We start from the raw sequence: 26,428 nt of genomic DNA, 5'->3' as shown, positions 1-26,428 counted from the left end.
AAGCAGATTTATAACATGTGCTAACTGCATATCAGTGGGATCTAATTTGTGGTCAAAACACACAATTTGCCATGAACACCTTCCTAAGGAAACAGATATATACACTTTCAGTGCAACATTAATATCTGAAGCAAAAGATTAGTATGGCTTAGTAGTTATGGATGTCTGAAAATTACATTAATACTTTTGGAAGTGCTTAAGAAAACATTTCTGAAGAAGAAATAAAAATAATAATAATCAAAAGGCATGTAACTTAGTGGGCCAATACAAAGAACGCACTGTACTGACTTATTTATGTATTGTATAAGATTCTAGGTTCAAAGGCCTACACTTTTATGTTGGTTTTATTTACATGAGAAATTTTTTCCAAGTGATACTGGGAAATGGATACCATATGTTTCCCAGCTGTTTTGTTCTGACAGGAACTATTAAGCACTCGGTATGGAAATGAATTCTGTCTGAGTTTTATGAAAACACTGCTTTCAACACAGGGGTCTAGACAGAGGAAAAGGCATCAGCATTTTGTCGTCACTTTATTTAAGTTTACATTTATTTTGTTGCTTCACTTTCTCCACTTTTTACTTTAATAACATGCATTTACATAAACCACTGGTGACCAAACTGTAAAATCAGGCACTGAGAAGAAGCAGTGATGTTTGTTACAAATCTGCCTCAGATAATTGTGAAGTCATGTACTTCTCCTTTCTTTCATTAAAGTTAGAGCACAGTAAGGTACTTCCATTTTTCATTGTATTTTTTATCCACATCTCCTTACAAACACTGCTGTGCCAGGCAAAAAGAACTAAACTGGAATACCAAAACCAGTTAACAATATTTTTACTGACTTAAAATCATCCTCTTCACTTAACTGAGATGATGAATTTCCACTGTTTTTAATAAAGGATTAGAACATAGTATTTAACCATATAGCTGAAGGGACAAAAGCAAGTCAGACTAGCAGACACAGTATTTCTTTGTGCCATTTACTCCTTGGGAGGTGCATCAGTCCTTAGTGAGTTAGAGCATGATTTCCCTCTCCATGACACTGCAGCCATAGCCTGGAGTGGACTGGGACATGGCTTCAATCTCTTTCTTTCTGCTTTCAGATTCTTGTTCCCCAAAGAAGCAAAAGCAAGTGTTGCCTATAGCTCCCAAAGCATCAGCACAGCAGGAGTTATGCTGAGTGGTCTTAAACAGCTGCTCCAGAGGAAAAGCCTCTTGCTCATCTCTCCATACTTATGAACTCAGACTGGGGCCATTAAAAGTCTGGGTCAAATAAATACTGTTTGATTGTTTTATAAACAACTGTAAAAGATGGCCTGAGTTTAAGGCAGCGGGCTAGAATGTGGAGCAGCTAGTTTGATTCCAGAATCTGACAAATAATTCTGGTATACTCCTAAAAAGTGATGAAAATCTTTTTCCCCCAACTTTGTGTCAAAATTATTTCCCCAACTTTTACTCATTAATATAAGAGACTTGGATAATTCTACTATTGTATTACTGAGGCAAAAAGAGCGAGCAATACAGAAACTGCAGACTTCTTTCGTGTTGGTAAAGAAGTGTTAGCTGCCTGATAGACCTGAGGTGTCAAAATATTTCTTTGTCACAACAAAAAAAAAAAAACTTTATCTGGCAAAAACCTGCAAGGGCCAAATTTGCAGATGTAGTTCCTCAGCATACATTGTGCTCTATTTTTCTTTTTTTTTTTTTGAGGAAGGCAAAATACAAAAGAGTCCAGAGGCCTGCAGCCTTATTTATAGGTTTTCTTATATATTTATTTACTTACATATGTTCTAGAACTACTGGGGGCCAAATAAGCAGAAAAGGGGGCAACTAGGAAGCAACTCATATTTCAATTTAATCCCCACTTGATTCTACTTTCAGGAATCAAAATTGATCCTTATAACATGTTTCCAGTAGGAAGCATCTGTTGACTTCAGAGTATTTTTCAATCACCTCTGTATCTAGAGCATGGTGAGAGGCAGAGTATCTGGTATACAAGCATCTGTAGAACAACAGGGTAACTGAGTTTTCTCCAATCATCAAGGTAACCTCCTTTACAGATGAAATTTTACACTTGTGACAGGTGGTTTCTGTGATACTTACAGTCTAATGGCAAACACCAAAATGCCTCTAAATTGTCCTGAGTATAACGAAAATATCAGTATCATGTTTTACTTTAAGAAAGCTTGTGAATAGCATTGACAACTGCTCATACTTTTTAAAATGCAGTATTTCAACTTAATTCTCATGCAGTATTAGGAGGGGACCTGCAGCAAATCTACACAAAGTTTCATATTTGGAGATTTACTGTCATCTGAAAGAAATGCCTGAGCTTCTTCCTTCTGATATGCCTTCAGCAGAGACTTGAATCAAATAAGACCACATTAATTCAGGTAAGATAAAGCATTGTGATTCTGACTTTGTATACAGGTGCTGAGGTGTTGACTACTCTAGGGAAACTTTCCAAAAACTCATTTTTGTAATCACCAATGTGGGCTCCAAGTGATAGAGGAACAGGTGTCTCTTACAAATCAGTGGATAATCAGAGCCAGATCCAAGGATCTATTTAATCCTTTATTAATATCACAAAATTCATATTTAACTGAATTAATTTTGACTGAAGGTGGCACTGTTTTACAGTTTTAATATATCAATAACCTGTACCAGGAATACATACTGGAGTTCTTTAACATAAACTCTTATAGCATGAGAACCTCAATTAAAGAACAACCCTGCACAGAAAAAAAATGGAGAGTGTTTGCTCCCATTTAAGTGGAATTTCAAGTCACTCTAAAGAAAAAATGAAAAGTATACAGGGTAAATAATTAGTGCTTTTAAATAACAGTGCATCTTTTCCAGGTAATTCAAACAATTTGTATCTCTGTGAATGAAGATTTTTTATTATCTTGGCTTGAGGAAGAATAACACAAAAGCTGTCATTCTTGAATAGATAATAAAGGAAAAGCAAAGAAAATTTTGAAATTAATAAATTTGCTTTACTCTTGTATAGAGTGATCTATGGACGTAAAAGGAAGATAGCAAACAAAGTTCTAATGAAAAATCAGAAGAGGTCATTCTGGCATACAATGTGTGAAAAAAGAAGAGGGAGGAGACAAAAATTTGGTAGGAAAAGAACTTATATGTAGCTAGCACAATTGTTTTTTACTAAGAAAATTCTTCAGTATTCTACTAAGGAATGATCCAATCAGTATTTTATTGTTTCAGACATATTTACCTGGGAGATATTTGGAGAGTATAGTCTCAAATATAGAATATAGAATACAAGTCTGTGAAATTGATGGTTTTTAACACTGCTTCCAAATCAAATTTTACTTATTTTCTCATACAACTAATAACTATCAAGAACTTGAGACAGAAATTTTCTGCCCATTGATTTGTTTTTCTCAATTAGAACACTAATATTTTGAATAATTTTTCAAATGGCAGTTTCTTTGGGAATGAATCAAGCAGCGCAGAAGGATAACTGCTGGGCATTAAAAGTGAATTTGTTTTTACCAATCAGTGAATAAAGATCTAGAGTAGTATATTGCCTTCATTTGAAACAGCCATTTAATGACAGCTGAAAGCCATCACAGATGACAGAATATACTTCAACAATGACATGGTTCAGTGAAGCTTGTTTAACACTCTTGTCTTGAACCATTTGTTCAAGTGTCCTTAGAAAATTTGCCCAGAAAGAATACAACCAATTTTATGCTTAGTAACAAAAGCATAAAGGACTGATTTCTGTTTCAGTTCATCAGTCTATATCAAACAATGCTGGAAATCAACAGGCACTCTGGCTAACACTTCATTTCAGGAAAAATGTGCTAGCTTGGTCCATTTCTAAACCACACCCTTTAATTTTTATCTTTGAAGATAAAAAAATTAGAGAATCACAGAATATTCTGAGTTGGAAGGGATCCACATGGATCATTGAGTCCAGTTCTTAAGTGAATGGCCTGTACAGGGTTTAAACCCACAGTCTTGGAGTTAATTAGCACCTTGCTCTAAACAGCTGAGATAATGTCCACCTTAGTGGTTATTATGCTACCTAAAAGATTATTATCTTGATGCACAATTGTAGAAAAAACAATTACCCTTAATCACTTTATTGTGGATAAACCATGATTTTCCCTGCAATTTTTTGCCAATACTGTATCTCTTTCCTTGTAAGCTGGGGGTACTGACACATATCCTGGGTCCAAGGATCCCTTGGAACTTTCCTGAGTCAGAATTCCCTAAATCCAAGAAGGACTCTGAGAAGTCTTAAGGGACTGGGATGCACGACTTGAAGGAATACTAAGGAAGTTGGCAGATGATGCAAAATTAGGGGTAGCTGGTTATTCTCTCTGAAGACAGAGAGGCCCTGCAGAGACACCTCGACAGGTCAGAGGCCTGGGCAATCACCAACTGTATGAAGCTTAAGAAAGGAAAGTGATGCATTCTGGTCCTCAGATGGGGAAACCGTGGATGAATGGACAGACTGGATGAGAATGTGAATGAGAGGCTGGAGAGCAGAGCCATGGAAACAGACCTGGGGGTGCTGGGTCAATGGCAAGCTGACCATGGCAGCCTCCTGGCAGCCAGGAGGGCCCCGTGTCCTGGGGAGCATCAGACACAGCATGGTCAGCAGTGCCTGATGCAAGGGACAGTCCCCAAGGGAGGGGATTGTCCTGCTCTGCTCTGCTCTGCTCTGGGGCAGCCTCACCAGGGGCAATTCTGGGTGCCACAACACAGAAAAGACATTGAGCTGTTAGAGAGTGTCCAAAGGAGGCCATGGGGAAGGTGAAGGGTTTTGGGGTGAAGCCCTGTGAGGAGGGGCTGAGGTCACTTGGTCTGCTCAGGCTGGAGAAGAGGAGACTGAGGGGAGACCCCATTCCAGCTCTGCAGTTCCCCCATGAGGGGAAGCAGGGACAGGCACTGATCTTCTTCTCTGAGGTGACAGTGACAGGATTCAGGAGAGTGGCATGAAACTCTGTAGGGGAGGTTTAGGTTGGATGTCAGTAAAAGTTCTTCACCAGAGGGTGTTGGGCACTGGAACAGCTCCCCAGGGAAGTGGTCACAGCACTAACCTGACAGAGCTCAAGAACTGTTTGGGCAATGCTCTCAGGCACATGGGGTGACTCTGGGGGTGTACAGGCCCCTGTCCTGTACAAGGCCAGGAGTTGGACTTTGATGATCTTTGTGGGCACCCTCCAACTCAGAATATTCTGTGATTCTTTAATTCTGAGACAGGATGGAGACTCTGCTGCTTCATGGCTGTCATGCACATCTTGCAAAAGAGTGAGGCAGGAACAGGACCTTCCCAACAATACCCTCCACCTGCCAGTGCTTTCCAATAAAGGGAGGCAATGGTGGCATTTCAAGGAGGAAAAACTACACATTGGGAAAACTTTCTAATACCTCCCTTTCCAAAAGAACAAGTTAGCTGAGCAAAAGTTACAGGCCATCAGAAATAATAAAAAAACCCAAAATGCCTGCTGAAGGAATTATGTGAAATACTAGAGAAGACGCAATGACTTCTAAACACAGTACTTGCCTAGGATTGAAAGTGCTTGGAGTAATTTGAAAACAATGTAACCAAATACTTTCATATGTTACTAACTTATTATTCAGTGTTTACATGAAAGAGGGAAAGAAAATCGGAATGACAGGGCTATTTACCAAACTTATCTGCAAACAATGAATAGTAACACTTCCATATTATTAGCCATATAGTTAAGAAATGTAATTCCATAATAAGAAATGGGCCTGGTTTATATCTGTTCCAACAATCCTGCTGGTGAAAATTGTTGCCTATGTATATATGTATATATACATATATATAATTATTTTTTCAAGTATAAATTCGAATCTTATTTTCTCCACAATTTTTTCTTAACTGTATTAGTGAACTAAATATTTTCCTAAGAGAAAGATGACAGACAATTTTTTTTTTAGATTCTGACATGTCTTATCTATGGTTAACATTTGCTTAACTTTTAGTTCTTCTGAAAAAAGAATTATTGGACAGCTACTTTCATAGTCCTCTCTGTTTTAAAGGAGAAATGCAACCTCTAAGTAAGCAGGAGTCAGTAAGAGGTAAAAAGCTAGATCAGCACTTTGTAAAACCTCTGAGTTTTTCTATTTGTAACTACTTGAATTAACAGTGGAATGCAGATATAAATCACTATGAATGCTTCATGCTAAAGTATGAAAGATTTATTATATAATCCATTTTCATTAAAAATAGCACACATCATCAATACTTTGGCATCATTATTTTAATGATCTACAGTACAGGGAAGGCAAAAGACTGTGTCAAATGCAACTGTGAAAAGTTATCAAATGGAGCCTTATATAATGTTGACTAATCCAGCTATGTTGATATTTCAAGACACTTGAGATAATCAAATCTGTACACTCCTGTTCAGCACTGTATTATTACTCAGTAAATAAACAGAGTAAAAATAAAAATATTTCAGCACTATCTCCCATTCACCAAAATAAGCGTTGACTAGCAAGAAAACCCAGCTTTTAGTCCTGTTTCCACTTTGCCAATACTACTATCAGTGCAAAAGACCTCTTTTTTACTCTATACTTTTAACCAATCTGTAATTAACAGAGCTACTACTGTAGCCCCCTAGAGCTACTACTGTCTTCCAGCAATGTATTTGCTTCTGTCAACCCCTTTTTAAGGGAATAGATGGTGATTTAATCAAAATCATAATCAAAAAATGTCCATCTGCAGAGGCAACCACGGAACAAGAGAGATACACGGGATGCTGTCAGCATCCCACAATCTAAAGGAAGAGCTCCTAACCAATATTTCATCCTTATTATTGGATTACATTTCACTTTATGACTACTACCTTAATTTTAAATGGAGAAAGAAGAATGGGAGGAGGAATATGAGACAGAATAGTGGGAGCAGGTGGGGAGCAATGAGGGATTAAATGCTCTGGAGTATGGCAGGGAAGAAGGATGAGCAGAAGGGGGAAGAAGTGGATGAAAACAAGGAAGGGGGAGAGAAAGAGGCAGGAGGAATGAGAGAAGAGTGGGAGAAGAATAGTGTGGAGCAATGGTGTGACAACAGGAAAACATGGAGAGTGGAGTAAGAATGGGTAAGAAAGGAGAAGAAGTGGGAAGGAATTGGAAGAAAGGGGGAAGGTGTCAGGATGAGCAAGGGATGAGCAAGGGGGGAAGTACCAGAAAGAAGGAAGAAAGAAGGCAGAAGAAAAGGGACAGGGATGAGACAGGGGTAGGGGAAGGATACAAGGGTGTAAAGGGGTAGGATGGGAAGGAAGAGGGGAATATGCAAAGGAGGATGGAGAGGACGATGGGGTGAGACTGGGGTAGGAGGAGATAGGGTAATTTGAGGGGGGTGCATCAGGAGTCTTCACCCGTTACACTTCTGCCCTGCTCTTGCTTGCAACAAGTAATAGTGTGTCTGCAACCACTGCTGTGCCCTGTGTAGGCAAGTAAGTATTGTGAAAGTAATATGCAAGTAAGTATTGTAAGGAGAGGTTTGCTTCTCTTTATTGCCAAGGACAGTGGCATGTGGTGACCTGGCCTCTAATAAGTCTGTTAGAAGAAGTAGCAATCAGAAAGTTTTCACTTAAGTTAAACACAGTAGAAATTTTAAAAAGTCTGAAATAGTCTGAAAAGTCTGAAATATAGAAATAAAAGTTGCTGAAATATAGCATGGTTCTTAAGTCCTTGTATCATCCCATCATCCCATCAATTCCAGATCTCCTGCTTCTGTTATAAAAGCACTTGATGAAACAACATTAACAAAAGTTCAATTAAAAGATCAAAAAGGCACAATAAACTTTTCATAGCTCAACAAAAATACTTCTCTTACCAATTCATTTCTCCTCCATCAGGAAGAGAAAAATAAAAGCGGATTAATCTGATTTACAGAGTGAAAAACAACGCTGAATGCACTTTTTGTCAGGGGGCAGGGGGAAGGTCTCCAGCTGGTTCTCATCTATATGCCATGATTCTTCATTTAGTTTACACTATTAAACTAAAAAACTCTGCTTTAATCTTAACTATTACAGTATGCCTTAGAGTAGATTCTATCATGTAGCATCCTTGATACAGTTTCAGACTCTGGCAAAACATCATCCCTCAGACTGGTCGTGGCCATATGGGTAGTAAATGTATCCAACATTTTTTCATTGGCGCCTACATTATTACGTCTTGTCACCAATGGTTTCTCGGGTTTTCAAGTAAATTGTTGCACATACTGTGGTTTGGAGCTGCTGAGATGAAGCCCTACATTTATCTGTATACAGCCAAATCCTTTTTTGGAACTTTCTTTCCTTCTAATGAACTAACATCTGTTGAAAAAAAAGAAACTCATGTTTCCAGAACACTGTACATAAATGAGAAAAAACAAAACAACAGGACACTGCCAAGAAGTTATTGTTGCCAAACCGTACAGGATTAAAACAAAGCCTAGAATAGTATGGGTGGACAAAAATGGGCATCATACCTGCTCTGTCTTCATTTTGTGAATCACACCTTCTACATAATTCTGGGATGGTCTTGAGAGAAGTTACAGAATACTGTAAAAAAGGAGAACAAAATGTATAGAGGTAATAATTAAAAAAAGACAAAAAGTAAGATTTCCAAGAGATTCAAATGTCATGGACACTAACTAAATCTACAAACCAAGGCTGCTTCTGGTAGTCTGATGGTGTTAGGTTGCATGAGAAAAGCAAAAGGCACCTGCTTTTGTTTCCCACCCGGAGACATACAAAACAGACTTTCAAAGCCAGAGCAAAGCATCTCCTCACCTCAGATTTCTCCTTCCTGCAGGTCACCACTACTCAAGGCACAAACACAGTTGAGATACATTGGAGATCAGACCACATGCAGGCTTCAAGGGTCTCACCTTGCCCACCTGCGCACCTTTATGGTTTTGCAGTGCAACAATTACCATGCTCAAAAATTACAATTCAAGCTGTCACAAACTGATATGTAAAAGGGATGCAGAATATCTGCACTGCAGAGATTTTATTCCAGAGAGGGGGGTGCGTACCCAAATATATCAGACAACAGGCTCATTTCTCTAACCTGGGCTTTATTAAAGCAAACTTGTACTATTATTTTGATATAAATAAAACATTTATAAAATAAAACACATCTAATATGAATCAACATGTTATTCTCCACATTAACCTTCAAAAATGGAAAATAAAAAACCCCGAGGTGCATAGGTATTTTACTAAAAAGAATTTTTTAGTTTATATACTTGTGGAATACCTTTAGAAAGACATAGAATCCAGAGTTATAAAACCATACATTCTGATATGTAGTTGCTTTATAGCAAGTCTTTCTTAATCAAATGCTTAAATGTTACAGAAATCTCCATTTAAACAAATGAAAATCATTATGTTTGCGAAAGAAATATCAATTACTTTGCTTATACTAAAAAAGACCCTATAAAACAGTATTTTGGAAACTTAAATAGAAAAAAAAAAACATTTAGGATTAGCACAATTGAAATTTTTCTAAGAATAGATAAACACCATATGTTTTCAAAGAAACAGACATTTTAGTTGGTGTGCTGTTGACCAATGAAGCAAAACAACTATATATGAAACCATATAAACTTTCCACACAAAAAAAAAGAAATAGTGATACATTGTCTTGGGTTTTGCTGACAGTTAGTCATTTGGTGTTTGACATGTTTCTAAAGCACAGCTGGCAATCTCATTCAAAATAATCTAAATTCAAGCTCATGTGACCAATTGCAGAGTAATGTACTTTTCTGGTGCAAGTTTAAAACTGTTACTCAAATGATTGTAGTTACTTCATTAAGCCTAGAAAACCTCCCAGGCCCTACTTTTTCCCTTGCCGACCTATTTCAGGGATGTATTGAGAAACCTCAACCACAAGAAGAAGCCCTCGTAAGTATTCCCAGGATCAACACTGAACTTATTAATTAAAATGTGTAGCAGCACTCCAGAACTACCCAGTAATTCCAAGCCCCACTAAACAAGGGGCTGTCTATAAGGCTCTGACTGTTTCAGGATATGACAGCCTAAAGCAAAAAAGAGCAGAGCTGAGACAGTGAGAAGGATGCTACTAAAGACAAATTAATACATGGACAAACACCATGTGCTGTCCTTCACTTTAGTCATTGTTTAATAAAGCCTGAGCCGTTAAGCTCTACATCTTGCTATTTCAGCACAAAGACTTAGAAAGCAAAGTTGAACTGGTCTAGTAGGATTCTCAAAAAAATCCAAGGAGCATGTCTCCAAGGAATATGGTAGCTTCATAAGACCAGCTGTTGCAGTTTAAACTATTACACAGTTTGTAATTCAATTAGAAAGAGGCCTTTTGTATTCTATTGCTATGTATTTTGTCAGACAACTTCAAAAACAGAAAGCCGTCTTTCTTTTTGTCTTTTTCCTGCTCTTTCTTGGAAAACCAGGGTTTTTTTTCCATTTCAGCATTGCTCCAAAATGTATTCAGTTAGTAATCCCACCACCAAAAATCTATTGAATGTTTATAAATTTGTTATTCATTTTTATAACATTGGTTTGATTTCATTAACAGATTTCCTCCCACTTACCTCTGTTCTCAAAGATACTTCTGCAAATTTACATTTCTGCCTTCTATATTTTGTGGTTAACATGTAAAGAACCAGCTTTTGGTCCGCGAAAAAAATAAAATTACTTTTTCAAGAGGACCTTTCCCAACCATAAAAACAATCGATTTCTCACATATTTAAGTTCCAGTTCTAATAATCAGTAATGTCTTCTAGCTTTTCTTCAACTGCAAATTTCAAGGTTAAACAGGACATCAAAAGAAGTTGAGACTGCAACCCTTCCTTGGAACAGAATTTAAGACTCAATACTTATTCAACTGCATTTAAAATTAATTACTTTCAACTCTTCATTTAATAATTTCAATATTTTTTTGCATGCAAAATTAAACACCACTTCTCACTTTCACCACTGGAGTAGCCACTTCAGCCAGAGCTGAGGGCCATGCCCAAGGGCATAACTGACAATGTAAGAGCTGAGCACATCCTGTTACTTCCTCAGCCAATGTTTACTGTGATCTTTGGTATTTAATTAAAGTCTGCTGTGGCTGATGGTGACATTCAGTAACAAACTAAGAGCTTGTTCCTAAGATAACATCTGTTATGGAATTTTTGACCACTGTTTGAGGTCTGAGTTCCCTTTCAGCATTTAAGGCCTGCCGAAATAGTGAATTCTAATAAGCCTCTAAAGAACTTTGTAGGATGGAAGAGCAGTATCAACACCAAATGAGACAAGAAGCAGCAGCAAGCATTCCATCCAAATGCAAGGTAGTCCCAGATATTTTTCCAACAGACACTGGTAATTCAAGGAAAAATGGGACTTCCCTAATAATACAATACATTTGTTCATTATGTAACACTGCACTACAGAATCTGAATTAATGACAAGATTAACCTTTCAAATTACACATGGTTTTCAGATTTTAATGCAATGAATTTTAAACAAAACACATAAGAAAAAAAATATCTTTAATAGGGCTGTTCTGCTCTGTGCCACTTGTCCACCACTATCACATGCTCTTATGTTCCAGAAGTATCACAAAGAAGAAATAACTGATCATGAGTAGTAGCAGAGAAATATTACAGAAAATAGTAAAAGCCCCAAGTAAATTAAGAATCAAAAGTTACTTTTCCACATTCTGCTGTATCCTAAATGGAGTTAAAGTGCAAAGCTCTATGCATAGTGTGACTCTCAGACCACATTGTCACAACCATGACACCCCAAGGCATGAAGGACCACGCCCAACTGTTTTCAGTATCAGAACTCAATTTACTGCCACCAATGACTCTGTCCTGATCCTAAATGCAGAGTTCTGTTTTCATTTTGGTACTGTAAAAAGACACCTTCCTCCATTACAGCAGCTTTTCTCAAGTGTGTCCAAGTAAACAGTCTCATTTCAGTTTATTTGTGATAGTGGGAAAAAAAGTTTCATTGATATTAAAAACCTATTAAATTAGTGAATTTACAATGTATCGTCTTAATCATTTAACTGTGCAATGTCATTGTATTTCTGAGACATTTATTTGGGAATAGCAAGATATATTGAGAAAAAGTAAAGGAACAATATTTGGCCTGATGTTGCAGGAAGATTTTTCTCAATAGTAGTGTCAATTTAAGCAGCTTCCAAACAAAAAACAGAGAAAGGAAGAGATTAGACTGGCATGGCGCATGTGAGAAATATCACCTCCTCAAACTAAGTGTCTTTCTTACAGCTGTGATGAACATCTTTGGAGCACTAGTTAGGTTATTTGTGCCAGGTGTTGTGCATTTTATAGACACTTGATATGTTATTCTTCCCTTTAGCTTAAAAGGGGACCTATATAGACACTACTAACACATTTAGGGGTACAAAATGTCTGTCTGAAACTAACACTTCCACCCAGTGGACATCTGCATTTTGCTTCATTCTGAAATGGGATACAGGAAGAAAAGAGAGATGTAAGAGAGAGTTCCAGCTGGATGGTAAATGAATCAATGCTGCAGCTAATGATTGTGCCTGCACAGCGATGCAGGACCCTGCACACTGAGCCCAGCAGGACTGGTGGCTGTGTGTGAGCCTGAGGGGTGATCCAGCTCTTCCTGTGGCCCAGCAAGGGTGCAGCAGGCTCAGGAGGGGCCCTCTGTTGAGTAAATGGGAGGCTAGTACCTTGGGCATACTCCTGACCACACATAGGAAGACACATATCTGCGTCTTCCCTGCCAGGCAAGGAGATTCACAAGAAGTTTTTTAAGCTGTCCCAAAATTCCTGATGATTCAACAGCTGTTTTCTTAGATCTGAACTCAATTACTGCACTTTCATTTCACAAACCTTTAAAACAGGAGCAATCTCACACTGGCACCACTGAGCCTGACTTTCATTCATACAGAGCAGAGAAAATGATTAGAACAATTACCTATACACTCAATCTCTAACCGTTTACAAGTATCTTAGCATGAGAAACTCTGGTTATGATGAGGTTATCTTGTACTATTTCTGTAAACCAAAAAATAAAATTGTTTCAATTTCCTCAATTTGCCAGTGCAATATAAATCCTGCATTCCAACCAAAGGGTTAGGAAACCTTCAGATAATGCAATCTAAAGGTCTTTTATTTCCCCTTTCCTTTCTGTAGGCAGTTATTAATGAAGAAATAAATTAAAATATTCAGCTGGGTTGCTTAGTGTTATTGCACACAGATTATTACTTTTGTTTAACATAAACAAGAGCCCCAGAAACCTATTCTGCTGTCTGAATTACAATCAAATATACTATACCATTTACATCAGGAATGGAACCATCTTAGTTTATAAAATGAGCACCACATTTACATTCCAGGACCCTGATGGAGTTGGTAGATGTAGCTGCTAAGCCACGCCAAATAATATATTAACGGTCATAGCAGTCATTCTCCAATGACTGGATAAAAGTGATACCACATTCTCCTTTAAAAAGGATGAAAAGAAGACCCCCAGGAACTACTAGTAGGTCAGCCATGCCTCAGTGCCCAGTAAAAGCATGGAACAGATCCTCCTGAAACTTATGCTGAAACATATGGATGGCAGAGAGGTGATTAAAGACAGCCAGCATGGCTTCACAAAGGGAAAACTGTGCCTGACCAAGATAGTGGCCTCCTGCAATGGAGTGAGAGAGCTACAGAGAGAGCCTCAGCTTCTGCAATGCCTTTGGCACACGGTATCCAAGCACAACTTCCTTGCCTATAATTTGGAGACACATGGGTTTGACGGATAGATGGACAAGGAATTGGCCACGTCCAATGAGTTACAATCAGCAGGTCAGTCTCCAAGTGAAACTCAGCAATGAGTGGTGTCCCTCAAGGATGCATACTGCAACCAGAAGCATTTAATATCTTTGTCAAGGACATAGATGATGGGATCGGGCACAAGTTTCCCCCTGACACCAAGCTGAGTGGTTAATTTGCTGGAGGGATGGAATGCCATCCAGAGGGACCTTGGGACAGGTTGTGGTGTGGGCCCACGTGAACACCATAAAGTTCAACAACGTCAAGATCCTGCATCTCTGTGTCAGAGCTATGCCCAGTATCCACACAGACTTCGATATTGAGAGCAGCCCTGCAGAGAAGGACTTGGCATACTGGAGGATAAACAATTTGACATAAACTGGAAATGCTCACTTGCAGACTAGAAAATCGGTCATATCCTGGGCTGCACAAAAAGTCTGGCCAGCAGAGCAAGGGAGACAATTCTCCCACAGACTTCATTCTTGGGAGAATCCACCTGAAGTACTGTCTCCACTGAGACAAAAATGACATGGACATGTTCAGTGTGTCCAGAAAAAGATCATGAAAATAGCCAGCGGCCTGGGCCACCCTCTTCTGTGAAGTAAGGCTGAGAGAGAGTTTGGATTCTTCATCCTGGAGAACAGGTGGCTGCAGGGAGACTTTCTTATGGCCTTCCAATACATACAGGAGGCTTATAAGAAAAATGCAGATTGTTTTCCAGGGCCTGTAGTGACAGGACAAGGGGCAAATGAGAATACATCAATTTAGATTGAATACAACAGGGACATTTTTTACAATGAGGGTAGTGAGACACTGCAACAGGCTGCCCAGAGAAGTTGGTTGTGGATGCCCACAACACATGATAGTATGTGGTTTATGCGGTAAACTAAGACCGGAGGCTGCCTCCATGTAGGAGTGGCTGCTGGCAAAAGCTGGGCCCATCAGAAATGTTGGTAGCACCTCTGGGATAACAGACTTAAGAAAGAGTAAAAACTACTGCATAAAAGCAGCTGGGAGAGAGGAACAATAAAATGTGAGATACCAAGGTCAGTGAAGAAGCAGGGGAAGGCAGAGCTCCAGATGCTGTGGCAGACGTTCCCCTGCAGTCACAAGAGAATACCATAGTGGAGCACGTATCACAGACATCCAGCCTTCAGCCCACAGAGGACCTCACACTGGAGTGTATGGAGTGCCCTGAAGAAACCTGCAGCTTGCAGAAAGACAGTGCTGGAACAGGGTCCTAACAGGCAGGAACTAACGCTTGTGGAGAGGAGACCACATTGGAGCAGGTTTTCTAGCAGGAACTGTGACCCTTTGTGAGACCCATGCTGGAGCAGTCTGCTCCTGAAGGATTCTGTCTCATGGAAAGGATGCATGCTGGTGCAGTCCATGAAGAATGCTGGTCCTTGGGAAGAATTCACACTGGAGAAGTTCACAGAGGACTGCCTTCCGTGGGTGGGACCCCACGCTGGTGCAAGCATGAAGAGGATGAGGAGGGAACAGCAGAGACATTCTCTGATAACCTGTCTTAGGTTACAATGGAAGATGCACCCAAAAGTATGTATTCTATCACCACCTTCATAAGCTGTTAAAACCAGGTAGGGCAGTGCTCCTTATCTACTTCATGACTCATCCCTGATAACTTCCGGGGATATCTTCTGCCAATGGCCATTGAGTCTCACTGCAAGACTGATAAAATTACATCCTCCATTGTGAGATGCTCCGCCCAGCAGGAGGATCCAAGGATTCCTACCTGGATATGATTGGAAGTTTGGAACATAACAGGCAGCTTTATCCACTGAATTCCCAGAGGACAAGACCTCCACAACCACCACTGGATTTTCGCAGGAAGATCAAGCCCTTCTACAGGATCACTGCTTCACATCTACATCTATCACTTCAAGAGGACTGCAGCCACCATTTAATCAGATGTTACCAACACCCTGATGCACAGGGTGTCAGGTCACATTCAGACTCTGTCAGTGTCAGTGTTTTTGTAATATTGCATTTACTTTAATTTTCCTATTAAATTGTACTTCTGACTCGGGATCTCCCACTGGTTTGCCTTCAAACTAGTACCAGAATGCAAGCCCCATCGTCCCCCATCCCCCTGTGTTTACCCAGGTGGCAAAGCAAAGCACTCAGGAGTGAAGTTGAGACTGCGGATAGGGAGGAGAGGGGAAAAGGTGCTTTTAGATTTGTCCTTGTTTCTCATCATCCTGTGCTTTTTGATTGGCGATAAATCAATATCACCAAGAAGAGTCTTTTTTTCCAATTACACTAATTGGTGAATGGTGTCCCTCTCCCTAAACCACAAGTTTCTTGATGGAGTAGGATTGATAGAGTGGCTTGGTGGGCACCTGATGACCAATCAATGCCAACCCATCACAACGAGCCTTGGAACAACCTGATCTAGTGGAAGGTATCCCTACCTATGACAGGGAGATTAGAACTCAATGACCTTCCAATCCCTCTTCCAACCAAAACCATTCTAGGATTCCAATTGGAGAAATGTAGTTTCCTTTTGTCATGTACAGATGTAACATAAAAACAAACCTACAAACCAACAAAAAACCCCAAAAAAACAAACAAAAAACCAACCAACCAACCAAAACCAAACAAAACAAACTAAAATAAAGTAAGAACCCAAACACACTTTCCCCACCCCCTTTCCCTTACTTACTCATATATTTGCCTTTTAAATCAAATTCCTGTCTTTCTGTCTATCTTTTTTTTTGATTATTACATTTTGGTCAATTTTGCTGAAATGGATGACAAGAGTCTGGACTACAAACAGTGGCTTTCTAAATGAGGTACATTTGTAAGTGCATCATTTTAACAGCCTTCTTGCTGCCATTATTATTAGTCACTTTTCTGCACTGGATTAGAACCACAGGGCTAACATGAATAATATAATTTGCTAATACAGATGCTGTGCAGCTGCTCTTACCAGAGCAGGCGAATGATAAAAGGTGAAGGTCAGGTATTTCTAAACTGTGTATGATGAGATATGAGCAGAGCACTAGAGTAACCATGCTGGGTTCTGGCAAAAAATCCTTTGTCCTCTTACTTGTTAAAGCAGGGAGTAAAACTGCTACCTCAATCACTTGTGATGATTTTTTATTTAATGTTCAGCATCCCCTGAAAGAACAGCCTATGAAAGCAGCCAGCCTGAGCTGTTCAGCAGTGAGTAACCTAACCCACCAGTATGCAGCAACAGCCACAACGGGATAGACATGGAAAGGTTACATCTATTATGTTTTACAGTTTTACTAAACTGAGTATAGAAACAGATACCAGGACATAATCTGGCATATAACAGTAATATAAAGAAAGTTGCCCATAATAAGGTATTCACTCAAGATTGGCTTATTGTCTTGTAATATTTTGGGCATTTGCCATATTCTGCTCTAATAAAAATTCAACAGTACAATAGGTAGAAAAAAAATTCTCTTCAAAAGGAATTTGTCAGTGAATAAAACATCTGGAATGTTTTAAAATGAATCAGGAGTCCCAAATGCTAACGGGAAAACCAGGACCTTTGTGAAAAAAACCTAGAAAACTATGAAACATGGGAGGAGATGGTGGCATACTTTAATCTGAAAATTGAATTAATAAAATCTCTTACAGGAGATTTAATTTATGTATACAAGTATATTTTTCATCAAACATTGAACATATGAACAACTCCATTGCAAAAAAGCAGAAACACTGGCAGTAGGAGTAGTGTTATGAGCAATAGAGAAATATACAGTACAAGTGCCTCCTATAAAAACACTAAAAATGTAGGAAGTATTTTTGTTTGTAATTAGGCTGATTTATTTGTGACACTAAGGATCACTGCTGCCTATGAATCCCTAGAAATCTTTCTATCTCTTTCTGTGCACTACCACATCACACCTATTGATAAAATCAAGCTGTCCTGGGAAATGGCTCTGCATGAAAAAGGCAAAGGTGAGAGGAACAGGTTTTCTACAACTGAAATACATTTAATTTAAAAAAGTAAACTTAAAATGTTGGTGTCTAAGGCTAGCACTACAGCACATATAGCTCATTCAGGACAAAACTGGAGAGAAGCAAGCCAGAAATGAAACTAATTTATTAATTTTGTCTACTATTAATTTTTACTGCCTGAAGGAGAGGAATCAAGTTTTCATTCCAAGTTTATTAGAGAGATTTCCTCTAAAAAACATATGATTTTTATCCTAGATTCATCCTGTCTAAACATTCCCTTAAATGAAGTAAAAAGAAGTGCGGCTTATGACAAGAGTATTGCTTTTTATATCAGGACTGAGATATCTAAGGTTGTCTCAACTTGAACAAATAAAATAAGATGTGTACTTACCGATATATCATCACTAAAATCTATTTCATCCAAATCAAGGTATTCAGGAGCTTCCATTATTCTCTTATGGACATTTTGGGTGAGTCAGCACATTAGTAAAGACCTAATTAAGAAAAGAGAAATGTGTTGTTTTTAGAGAGCCAAAATTACACAAAAGAGTTTTCATATAGTTGCTACAATACTGAAACATTTAACTTGAATAGTAAAGTACTAATAAAGTGCTAATTTAATCTTAGAAGATAAATACAATTTGCCACCTCTATTCTGCATACAGCAAAACAGACATTCCAATTTTCTGGGAGAACAGCTAAGCGCTACTTGAAGTAGAAGTAAAAAATACTTAGTTCAGCATCACTCAGTCACTCCAGAAGTTCCATACAGGTATAAATACCTAAGCTGTTGAACACCCTCATGGCCTTGCAACCATAGCTGTGTTAATGATGTGCCATGTCATGAGAATAAGACATTTACTCACAGCAACTCCTGTTACTGTAGTTTTCCTCTTCCCAAGATGGCAGAAAAAGCCTGAGATTCCTGCTGTGCACAGACAGCAAAGTCCTATCACACCTTATCTCTGCTTACAAGCAGACTAACACACAATGCAGCCAGTGCTTTACAGATTAATGGTTTACCACCCCTCAGGCTCTGAGTGCACATCAACAAATTCAATACCAGAATTATATCACGTGCACTAAGTATCAGGGGCATTAACCATTTTCTTACAGCAAGAGGAAAAGAAGAGCAAATTCTCTTGCAAAGCAAGAAATTTGTCTGGAAAAGTCAATATTAGATCTGAATAAATTGAAGCTTCAACAGTCAGAAGACCAAAGACAATAAACCCCTCATTGTCAATCCTAACAACAATGAAGGTGTGTGTTATCACTACAGACAAGTGCCACAGAAGTAAAAGTAGAAAAGGAAGGTATTTTCAAGAAGATGTAAAACAAAAGCACAATGCATTTTTCAATAATGTGAGTCATCACATAAGGATTAAGTATTATTATAGGAGAAAATTAAGTCCCCCAATACTTGTACATAGCAAAGGAAACACCCTAAGGAAAAAAAAAGACACAAACCCAGTTTATTCCTATGACAATTACCAAGAAATATGTTTATGAATAATGAAATCAGCTGTGTAGGCCTAAATAAAATCACTGTGTGAAACTTCCACATGCATTTAAAAATATGGATATGGGGTCTGAAAAAAAAAGCTTTTCTGTAAGTGTCAGACAAAACCTCAGTAATTTATCTCCCTAATAACACACTATCCAAGCACAAAGCTGACCTTAATACACCTGTTCTTGAGAAGCTATTAGAAAGAGAACCAGTAGGCAAAACTCCAGTAATACCCTAAAACAGACAGAAAAGCAAATTTTTGTTTCTCACTGAAGCTCTATCAGCATCATTTTCTCATTAAGTGAATGTTCCAGTTTTGGCAGGGGTGGAGTTAATTTCTTCACAGCAGATAATATGGGGCTGGGATTGGGACTTGTGCTGGAAACAGAGTTGATAATTCAGGGATGCTTTCATTACTGCTGAGCAGGGCTTACACAGAGCTAAAGACATTCCTGCTCCTTATCCCTCCCCACCTGTGAGCAGGCTGAGGATGCTAAAGGAATTGGGACAGCCAGGACAGATGATCCCAACAAACTCAATGAGATATTCCACAGCAGATGACATCATGATCTGCATAGAAAGCTGGAGGAAAGGAAAAGGAGGGTGTTTGGAGTGATTGAGTTTGTGTCTTCCAGGTCAGCAATATGCATGATAGGGCCCTGCTCTCCTGGAGATGGCTGGCCTGCTCACGTAAAATGGCAAAATAATTCCTTTTGTTGCTCTGCTTGCATGCACACCTTTTGCCCTTCCCTACTAAAATGTCTTGATCTCAACCCAAGGTTTTTCTCACTTCTACTCTCCAAGCAACTGTGTGGTGACACTGTGGAGGACAGCAGTATGTAAGAACAACCTCAACTGCCTACAATTTTCTCTCACTGTGACTGTTAGACTTGAGTGAAGCAGTGGGAAAAGGTTACAAAAAGGTAAAACCAAAGTATCTCTATTGTGAAACTGATCAGAAGCTTTTTATTTTGCACATTCCCAAATGCTAAGTTTATGCTCAGAGGGACCCAGTAAAATCAGGCAAAAGCCTGACAATGAAAGGAAATAGCTATTGTAAAAAGGCATGACACATTCAAGTCTACAAATTTCTGCACTTCAGATTTTCCTTTACAGAAACACAAAGCGTCGGTATATTTTTTAAAGATTTATGTATTTTGTAGACATTTCAGCTAAATTGTGCACTGGTAATGTATTGCAGTGATTGGCAAGGCAAGGTTTTGGTAGTGGGAGAGTTACAGGGTTGGCTTCTGAGAGAAGATGCTAGAAGTTTCTGCTGTGTCTGACGGAGCTGGTTCCAGACAGAGCACTCCAAGACAGTTCCACTGCTGAACAGACCTGAGCCTGACAGCCTGACAGTCCTCTGGGACAACAGTTTTAGGAGAGGGAAAAAGTCACTGTGCAACAGCAGCCAGGTGAGGGGAGGAAGAATATGAGAGCAACCTGCAGACACCAAGGTCAGTGAAGGAGTGGGACAAGGTGGTGCAGGTGCCTGAGCTGGAATTCCCCTGTAGCCTGTGATGAAGGCCATGGCAGGGCAGCTGTGTGCCTGCAGCCCACAGAGGAGCCTGTGGAAGTCCCCATGTCAGAGCAGCTGGAAGCCCAAAGGAGGCTGTGATCCCACAGAAAGCCCATGCTGGAGCAGGGTCTTTATCGCTGTGACTATTGACACCAGCTCAAACCAAATTATTTTAAGTTTTTGAAGCAAGACAAAGGCTGACTGTCTATGCCAAATGTATTTGACAAATGTTAATTCTATATGCCAGCTATCAGAGGGTGGCTGGGCACCAGAACAGGCTTCCCAGGGAAGTGGTCACAGCACCAAGCCTGACAGAGTTCAAGGTTTATTTGGACAATGTGCTCAGACACAAAGTGTGACTCTTGGGGCTTTCTGTGTAGAAAGCTGGCTTCTATGATCCTTTTTTGGTCCCCTTCCAACTCAGAATATTCACATGATTCTGTATGTACTGTCCTACACAAGTGAAAGGACTGTGTTACTACATAAGTTGATAAATGTATGAAGAAGGAATGAGCATTAAAACTTAAGTTTGATGGTTGAAAACATATATGGGCCATATAACAGAGAAATAGTCTGAAATCAAACCAAAGCTCCAATGAGTTTCTGTTTTTCACTGGAATTAAATGGATTAAAAACTGCCCACCCACTATATTTAAAAGTCAACAGAAGAGATAAATAAAGCTACTTTAAACATGTCATGTAAGGAAGAATCAAGAAGTGATCCAGAGTTTTTATTTTCTACTAAGACTGAAGTCATTCAGTTAAAATTAAATTACAATTTTTTAAATAAAATTTTGAAATAGTTTTTTAAAAGTAAAATTAAGTAGTCACTTTAAAAATGATTAATTAAAAACTCCAGTTAAAAAAAAACTCCACAGCTTTAGTAATAGAACTATTATTCCTGGTTACCACATATCTCGAGATTTAGAGCAGAAAGGTCTCAACCTTTCAAACTTATTTTTTCATTCCAAATTGGAAGAAGCCATTGAAGCAAAGAAATTAGCTGTATCCATGCACAGCTGACAAAAAGACTTCATTCCACCTAGTGATGTACAGAACCCATGAAGTCAGTCCACAGTCCTGCATCAATACTTCCCCAAAATGTTATCTTCTGTCTTCAAAACTTAAAGACTATGAAACATGCAAAGGCTGAAGAGGAAGTTAATAACCAAAACAAAGACATTTTCTCTATGGAAAGCTTTCTGAAAATAGTATTCAGTTATATGAAAAAAAAGGGCAAGAGATTAATTAATTCACTTTGCTACAAGATTTTCATTTTTTTCTTAACAAAGTAAAATTGAACAGCATCTCAATTCAATTATTATTACTAAATAAGATTTCTCATGATTATAGTTGGAGTTTTGCGCAAAAGGTGTACTTTTTGGACACAATTTAACACAGTAAAACTCCACCATGCATAATCTAAACCATATGGTAAGGATGGTACTCAGAACTGTGACTATTGTGAGAGCTTTGTGATGGCTGAATCCAGCACAACACAAGAAGCAGAAAGAATCTGAGTAAGATTCACAGAAGGATCATAAGCACAACTGGTCAAATTCAAGGTAGAAATAATTGCAACCAAAATTACAGCTGCTAGCAGTGGCTGACATGAGATGAATAAATAATGTGCTTCCAGTACCAACATCAAAGCAGGACAGATGACTGTCTCTAGCTTGTCAGCAGAAATGTCTGACATTTAACCTATAAATGTTCCTAGCTGCATTTTGGAAGCTAGTAATTTAATATTCCACAAAATTTTAACCCCAAAAAGGGAATTTCCTTTCTGGCAATTTGACTTGCAGAGTGACATATGCACACACATGTATGTTTTATACAGGTTAATGAAATTCGGTTGGCTCTCGGAATTCACAATTAAAAGAAGAAAACCACATAAACATCACCCATATGTACTTGGCGAAAAAAGCACCTTGTTACAATTTTGTGATCCAGTTCACCAGGAGAAATCAAGCTAAAAACTACTAGAAAGAAATGGGGAAATACCAGGATTATCAGTACAATAACACATTGCATTTGTTGCATTGCAACAGATAGTACTAGTATTTGGAACCAAACTCATCCTTCTCCTTTTCAAACACTGTTTTTATAGAACAGATTTCCTCTGCTGTTTTTCTTCCCAGCTAAAACTAGACACCTGAGCACAAATCCTGTAGCTAACATTCAGTACAATCAGATGAATTAGGAAAAAAGGGACAAAAAGAGCAATTTCTAGAATAATACTAATATACTAATAGTAGTAGCAATGAAGTATTAGATGCAGCGAATGAATCCCTCAACTCCCACAAACACTAAAAACCCACTCTGGGTTGATGGTACATATTGCCAAGATGTAATGTTTACAGTTGTTCACAGATTTAGTTTCTAAGGTAGATCAAGCCTTGGATTTTTCTCTCCATGGAGTCTCAAACAAACAGTCACAGCAATCCCTAGGGCCTGGTGTGCCTTTTGAGGATGAAGCAGACTCAATGCAGGCATGGCAGGAATGCTTTAAGAGTCAGATCAGCCCCATCACATAGCCCACGCTAGCGCTGGTAGGCAAGAACAAGGCCCTACAGGTGAGCATCTGCTGTCAGGCAATTAACTGATTGAAGGAGGAGACTGACACAGGAGGAAGGATAGGTGCAAACATCAGGTTCAGGCTCTTGTTATGACTGCTCAATGCAAAACTGTGGAACAAAACAGCACAACTGATTTGTAGAGAAGCCTTTGCCACAAGCCTATAGTGAATTCAGTAGCTTTGAGAGCAAACTGAGCCTTTCAGACAAAAACAGTCTCAGTGCAGCATGTGAAAGGCTAAATCCTAGAGGGAGCAGAGGGAAAATGTCCTTTACTGAGCCAAAATGAAACAGGTAATTGAAAATACATAATTTTAATTATTTATGGATACATAAAAACCAAGAACAAATAACAATAAAAGATCTGCTGTCAATGAAATCTTTATTTCAGTTGTAAGTCAAAGAAATCCTGCTAAATGCCACATGGGATTTTATTTTCCACAACTCAGAACTACTTTACCAAAATATTTGGGGATTTACTTAAACTTTCAATCAAATATAAAGTGTATCAGATGTAAAATACTTCTAAGTTTCCTTTAGCACAGTTAATATTAAAGATTTAGGCTTTAAATGCCAGAATGCCACGACAGTTACTTTTTAATTAGGGGATAAGGTTACATTTTTCAATTATAGGTCTAAGATAACAAAATAACATATGGTCGTTTCCTAAGCATCAGGAGCTATAGTAGCTCGAGATGAACAAAATCTGTGGGCTGAAATGAAAGACACTACATCTTTAATTTAAGCATACAGTATGCGTTTCAACTAATGCTTGAAATATGGTAAGCATCTGACTTTTGTTCCTTACCATTAAGAAATACCAAGATCATAACCCCAAATTTTTTCACCTTGAAACAAACAAAACAGTGTAACATTACATTATGTTACATCTATTCAGCATGCAATGAAAAGCCCAGCACACAATTAAAATCTACTGTTGAGGAAGGGACGTCATCACTAGGAAATGCCTAAAACTGAATTCAGTTCCTCCATCCTCATATTCTACTGTAAAATGCAAGTTCTACCAAAAAATTAATTTGGCCTTCCACTTCTACTTAATACACAATGTGCAGAAAGCAGAAGAGTAAGGCCATGAGCACTGCCACAGCTGGGGGATGTGAGAACTGGACTGCTGAATCAAGGCAAGAAAGCTTAGCTGCTCTGGCCTACACCACCACCTCCCTAGCTATCCCACCATTTCCTATGCTCCCTGGTACCTGGCTCTGTGTCGTCTCCTATTAAAGATTACATGTTCTTTGAGACAGGGATCACATGGTCACTCTACATTTGTCTGGCTTGTCCCATAGCTGGTGTCCTTGTCCATTAACAGAGCTTTGTGGTGCAAGAGTAATCCAGCTAAATATAAACATAATGCAAATACACTGGAATGGGCCCTGAAAGAGGGCACATTTGAAGCTTTGTAGACAACATGCAATATTTTATTCACTAAATACAGACGGTGCCTTTGCAGTTGATAAATGCCAAAGTCATCAAACACATGAAAACATCAAATACACAGGAAGCATACAGTTTCATCAAAATAGAAAATAATAGTTTAGTTGGAAGGGAACTACCATGATCATTCAGGTATGAGTAATTGTTTAAATTTAACACTGTACATACATGTACTCTTAGAAGAACCCAGCTTACAACTCATATTTCTATTATCTCCATCATCTCTAAAGGGGAAATTACATGGATATAATCAATAAATTTTTAAGCAGTGATTTTAGAAATATAATGAGTGGCAATGAAGCTGAAATGGAGACTGATTTCCTTTGCAAGCATACTACTTTAACTTCATGCATTCAAATAAAATGGAAACATGATACATGGTTAGACTACGTCGGTATTTTAAAGTCATATAAGGGTTTGTGATAGCGTAATGTACTCTGAATTGCATTTGCAACCATTTCTGTTACCTCCTAGATTTCCTGAAGTATTTTTTCTGATTATATAAGGTAACATTTTTTCTGCAATTTGTCATTGGAATTACGTATCAAGTCAGATCTCAAACATAAAAATATAAAGGGAAGGCTCAATAGGAGTGGTAGGAGATCTTAAAGAGTTAAGATGAATTTTAAATAACAATTTACTGGAAAAAAAAAGAAGTAACAGCGAAGCTGAAAAATTATGTGATTTATTTCAGTGAAGGAATGTATTCTGCAACTAAGATTACCTAATCCCTTATCACATTTATTCAGGAATAGTCCTGAGTTTAAAAGTTCACAACAGAAATTCCTAATAGTATGATACCTCTAAGGCAAGTAAAAATAAAAGCACTGCTTTTAATCACCACTCAAGTACTATCAGTGCACAAGCTACACAGACAGAACAGGAAGACAGAAGTCAGCAAATTTTCCAAGACCAAAAGATGCCATTTGCAAAATTTTACTTCAGAAAAATTCTGTATTTCAGACATACAGAAACAATCCACCTACAGCCCTGAACAGTCCCAAACACTAAGCCCAGTTCTGTTCCTAATGAGGCCAGCAGAGGCTTCATTAGAAACAGAACTGTTACAAGAGAGGACTGGTTTGAGATAAGAACAAATGTATTTACTCCTGGCCAGATGTAGCTGAACTTCTCCTGGACATATATACCCAGACCTTGAGAACACGTGTTCTTCCATATTGGTTGCATAAAAAGGGCAGGACTGTCCCACCCTGCTCTGCACTGGGGCAACCTCACCTTGAGGCCTGTGCGCACTTTTAGGCAGAACAATATAAGAAGGATCTAAAGCTATTGGAAAACATCCAAAGGAGAGGTATGAAGATGGTCAAGGGCCTTGAGAGGAAGCCATAGGAGGTGCAGCTGAGGTCACTTGGTCTGTTCAGGCTGGAGAAGAGGAGACTGAGGGAAGACCTTATTCCAGTTCTGCAGTTTCCCTGTGAGGGGACGCAGGGGAAGGCACTGATCTCTTTTCTGAGGTGACCAGTGACAGGACTCGAGAGAATGGCATGAAGCTCCTCCAGGGGAGGTTTAGGTTCACTATCAGGAAAAGGTTTTTCAACCAGAGGGTGGTTAGGAACTGAACAGGCTCCCCAGAGAAATGGTCACACCACCAAGCCTGAGACAGCTCAAGA

At 38.8% G+C, this 26,428-nt stretch overlaps 1 protein-coding gene across 1 annotated transcript in view; it reads right to left on the bottom strand.

Moving 5' to 3' along the window:
• The window catches only part of SNCAIP (synuclein alpha interacting protein), a 52,037-nt gene extending 33,822 nt beyond the window's left edge, over window positions 1-18,215 (bottom strand). The window contains exons 1-2 of the mRNA XM_058823793.1: window positions 18,132-18,215; window positions 8,486-8,558 (exon numbers count right to left, since the gene is read on the bottom strand). Of these exons, the coding sequence (XP_058679776.1) occupies window positions 8,486-8,558; window positions 18,132-18,188 (130 nt within the window). The 5' untranslated portion in view covers window positions 18,189-18,215. The remainder of the gene's footprint in view (window positions 1-8,485; window positions 8,559-18,131) is intronic.
• Window positions 18,216-26,428: the final 8,213 nt, after the last annotated feature.

Source organism: Ammospiza caudacuta, chromosome Z (assembly GCF_027887145.1).
Source record: "Ammospiza caudacuta isolate bAmmCau1 chromosome Z, bAmmCau1.pri, whole genome shotgun sequence".
NCBI lineage: Eukaryota > Metazoa > Chordata > Aves > Passeriformes > Passerellidae > Ammospiza > Ammospiza caudacuta.
The sequence above is the reverse complement of the archived record's forward strand: the minus strand, read 5'-3'. Positions and strand labels throughout refer to the sequence as shown.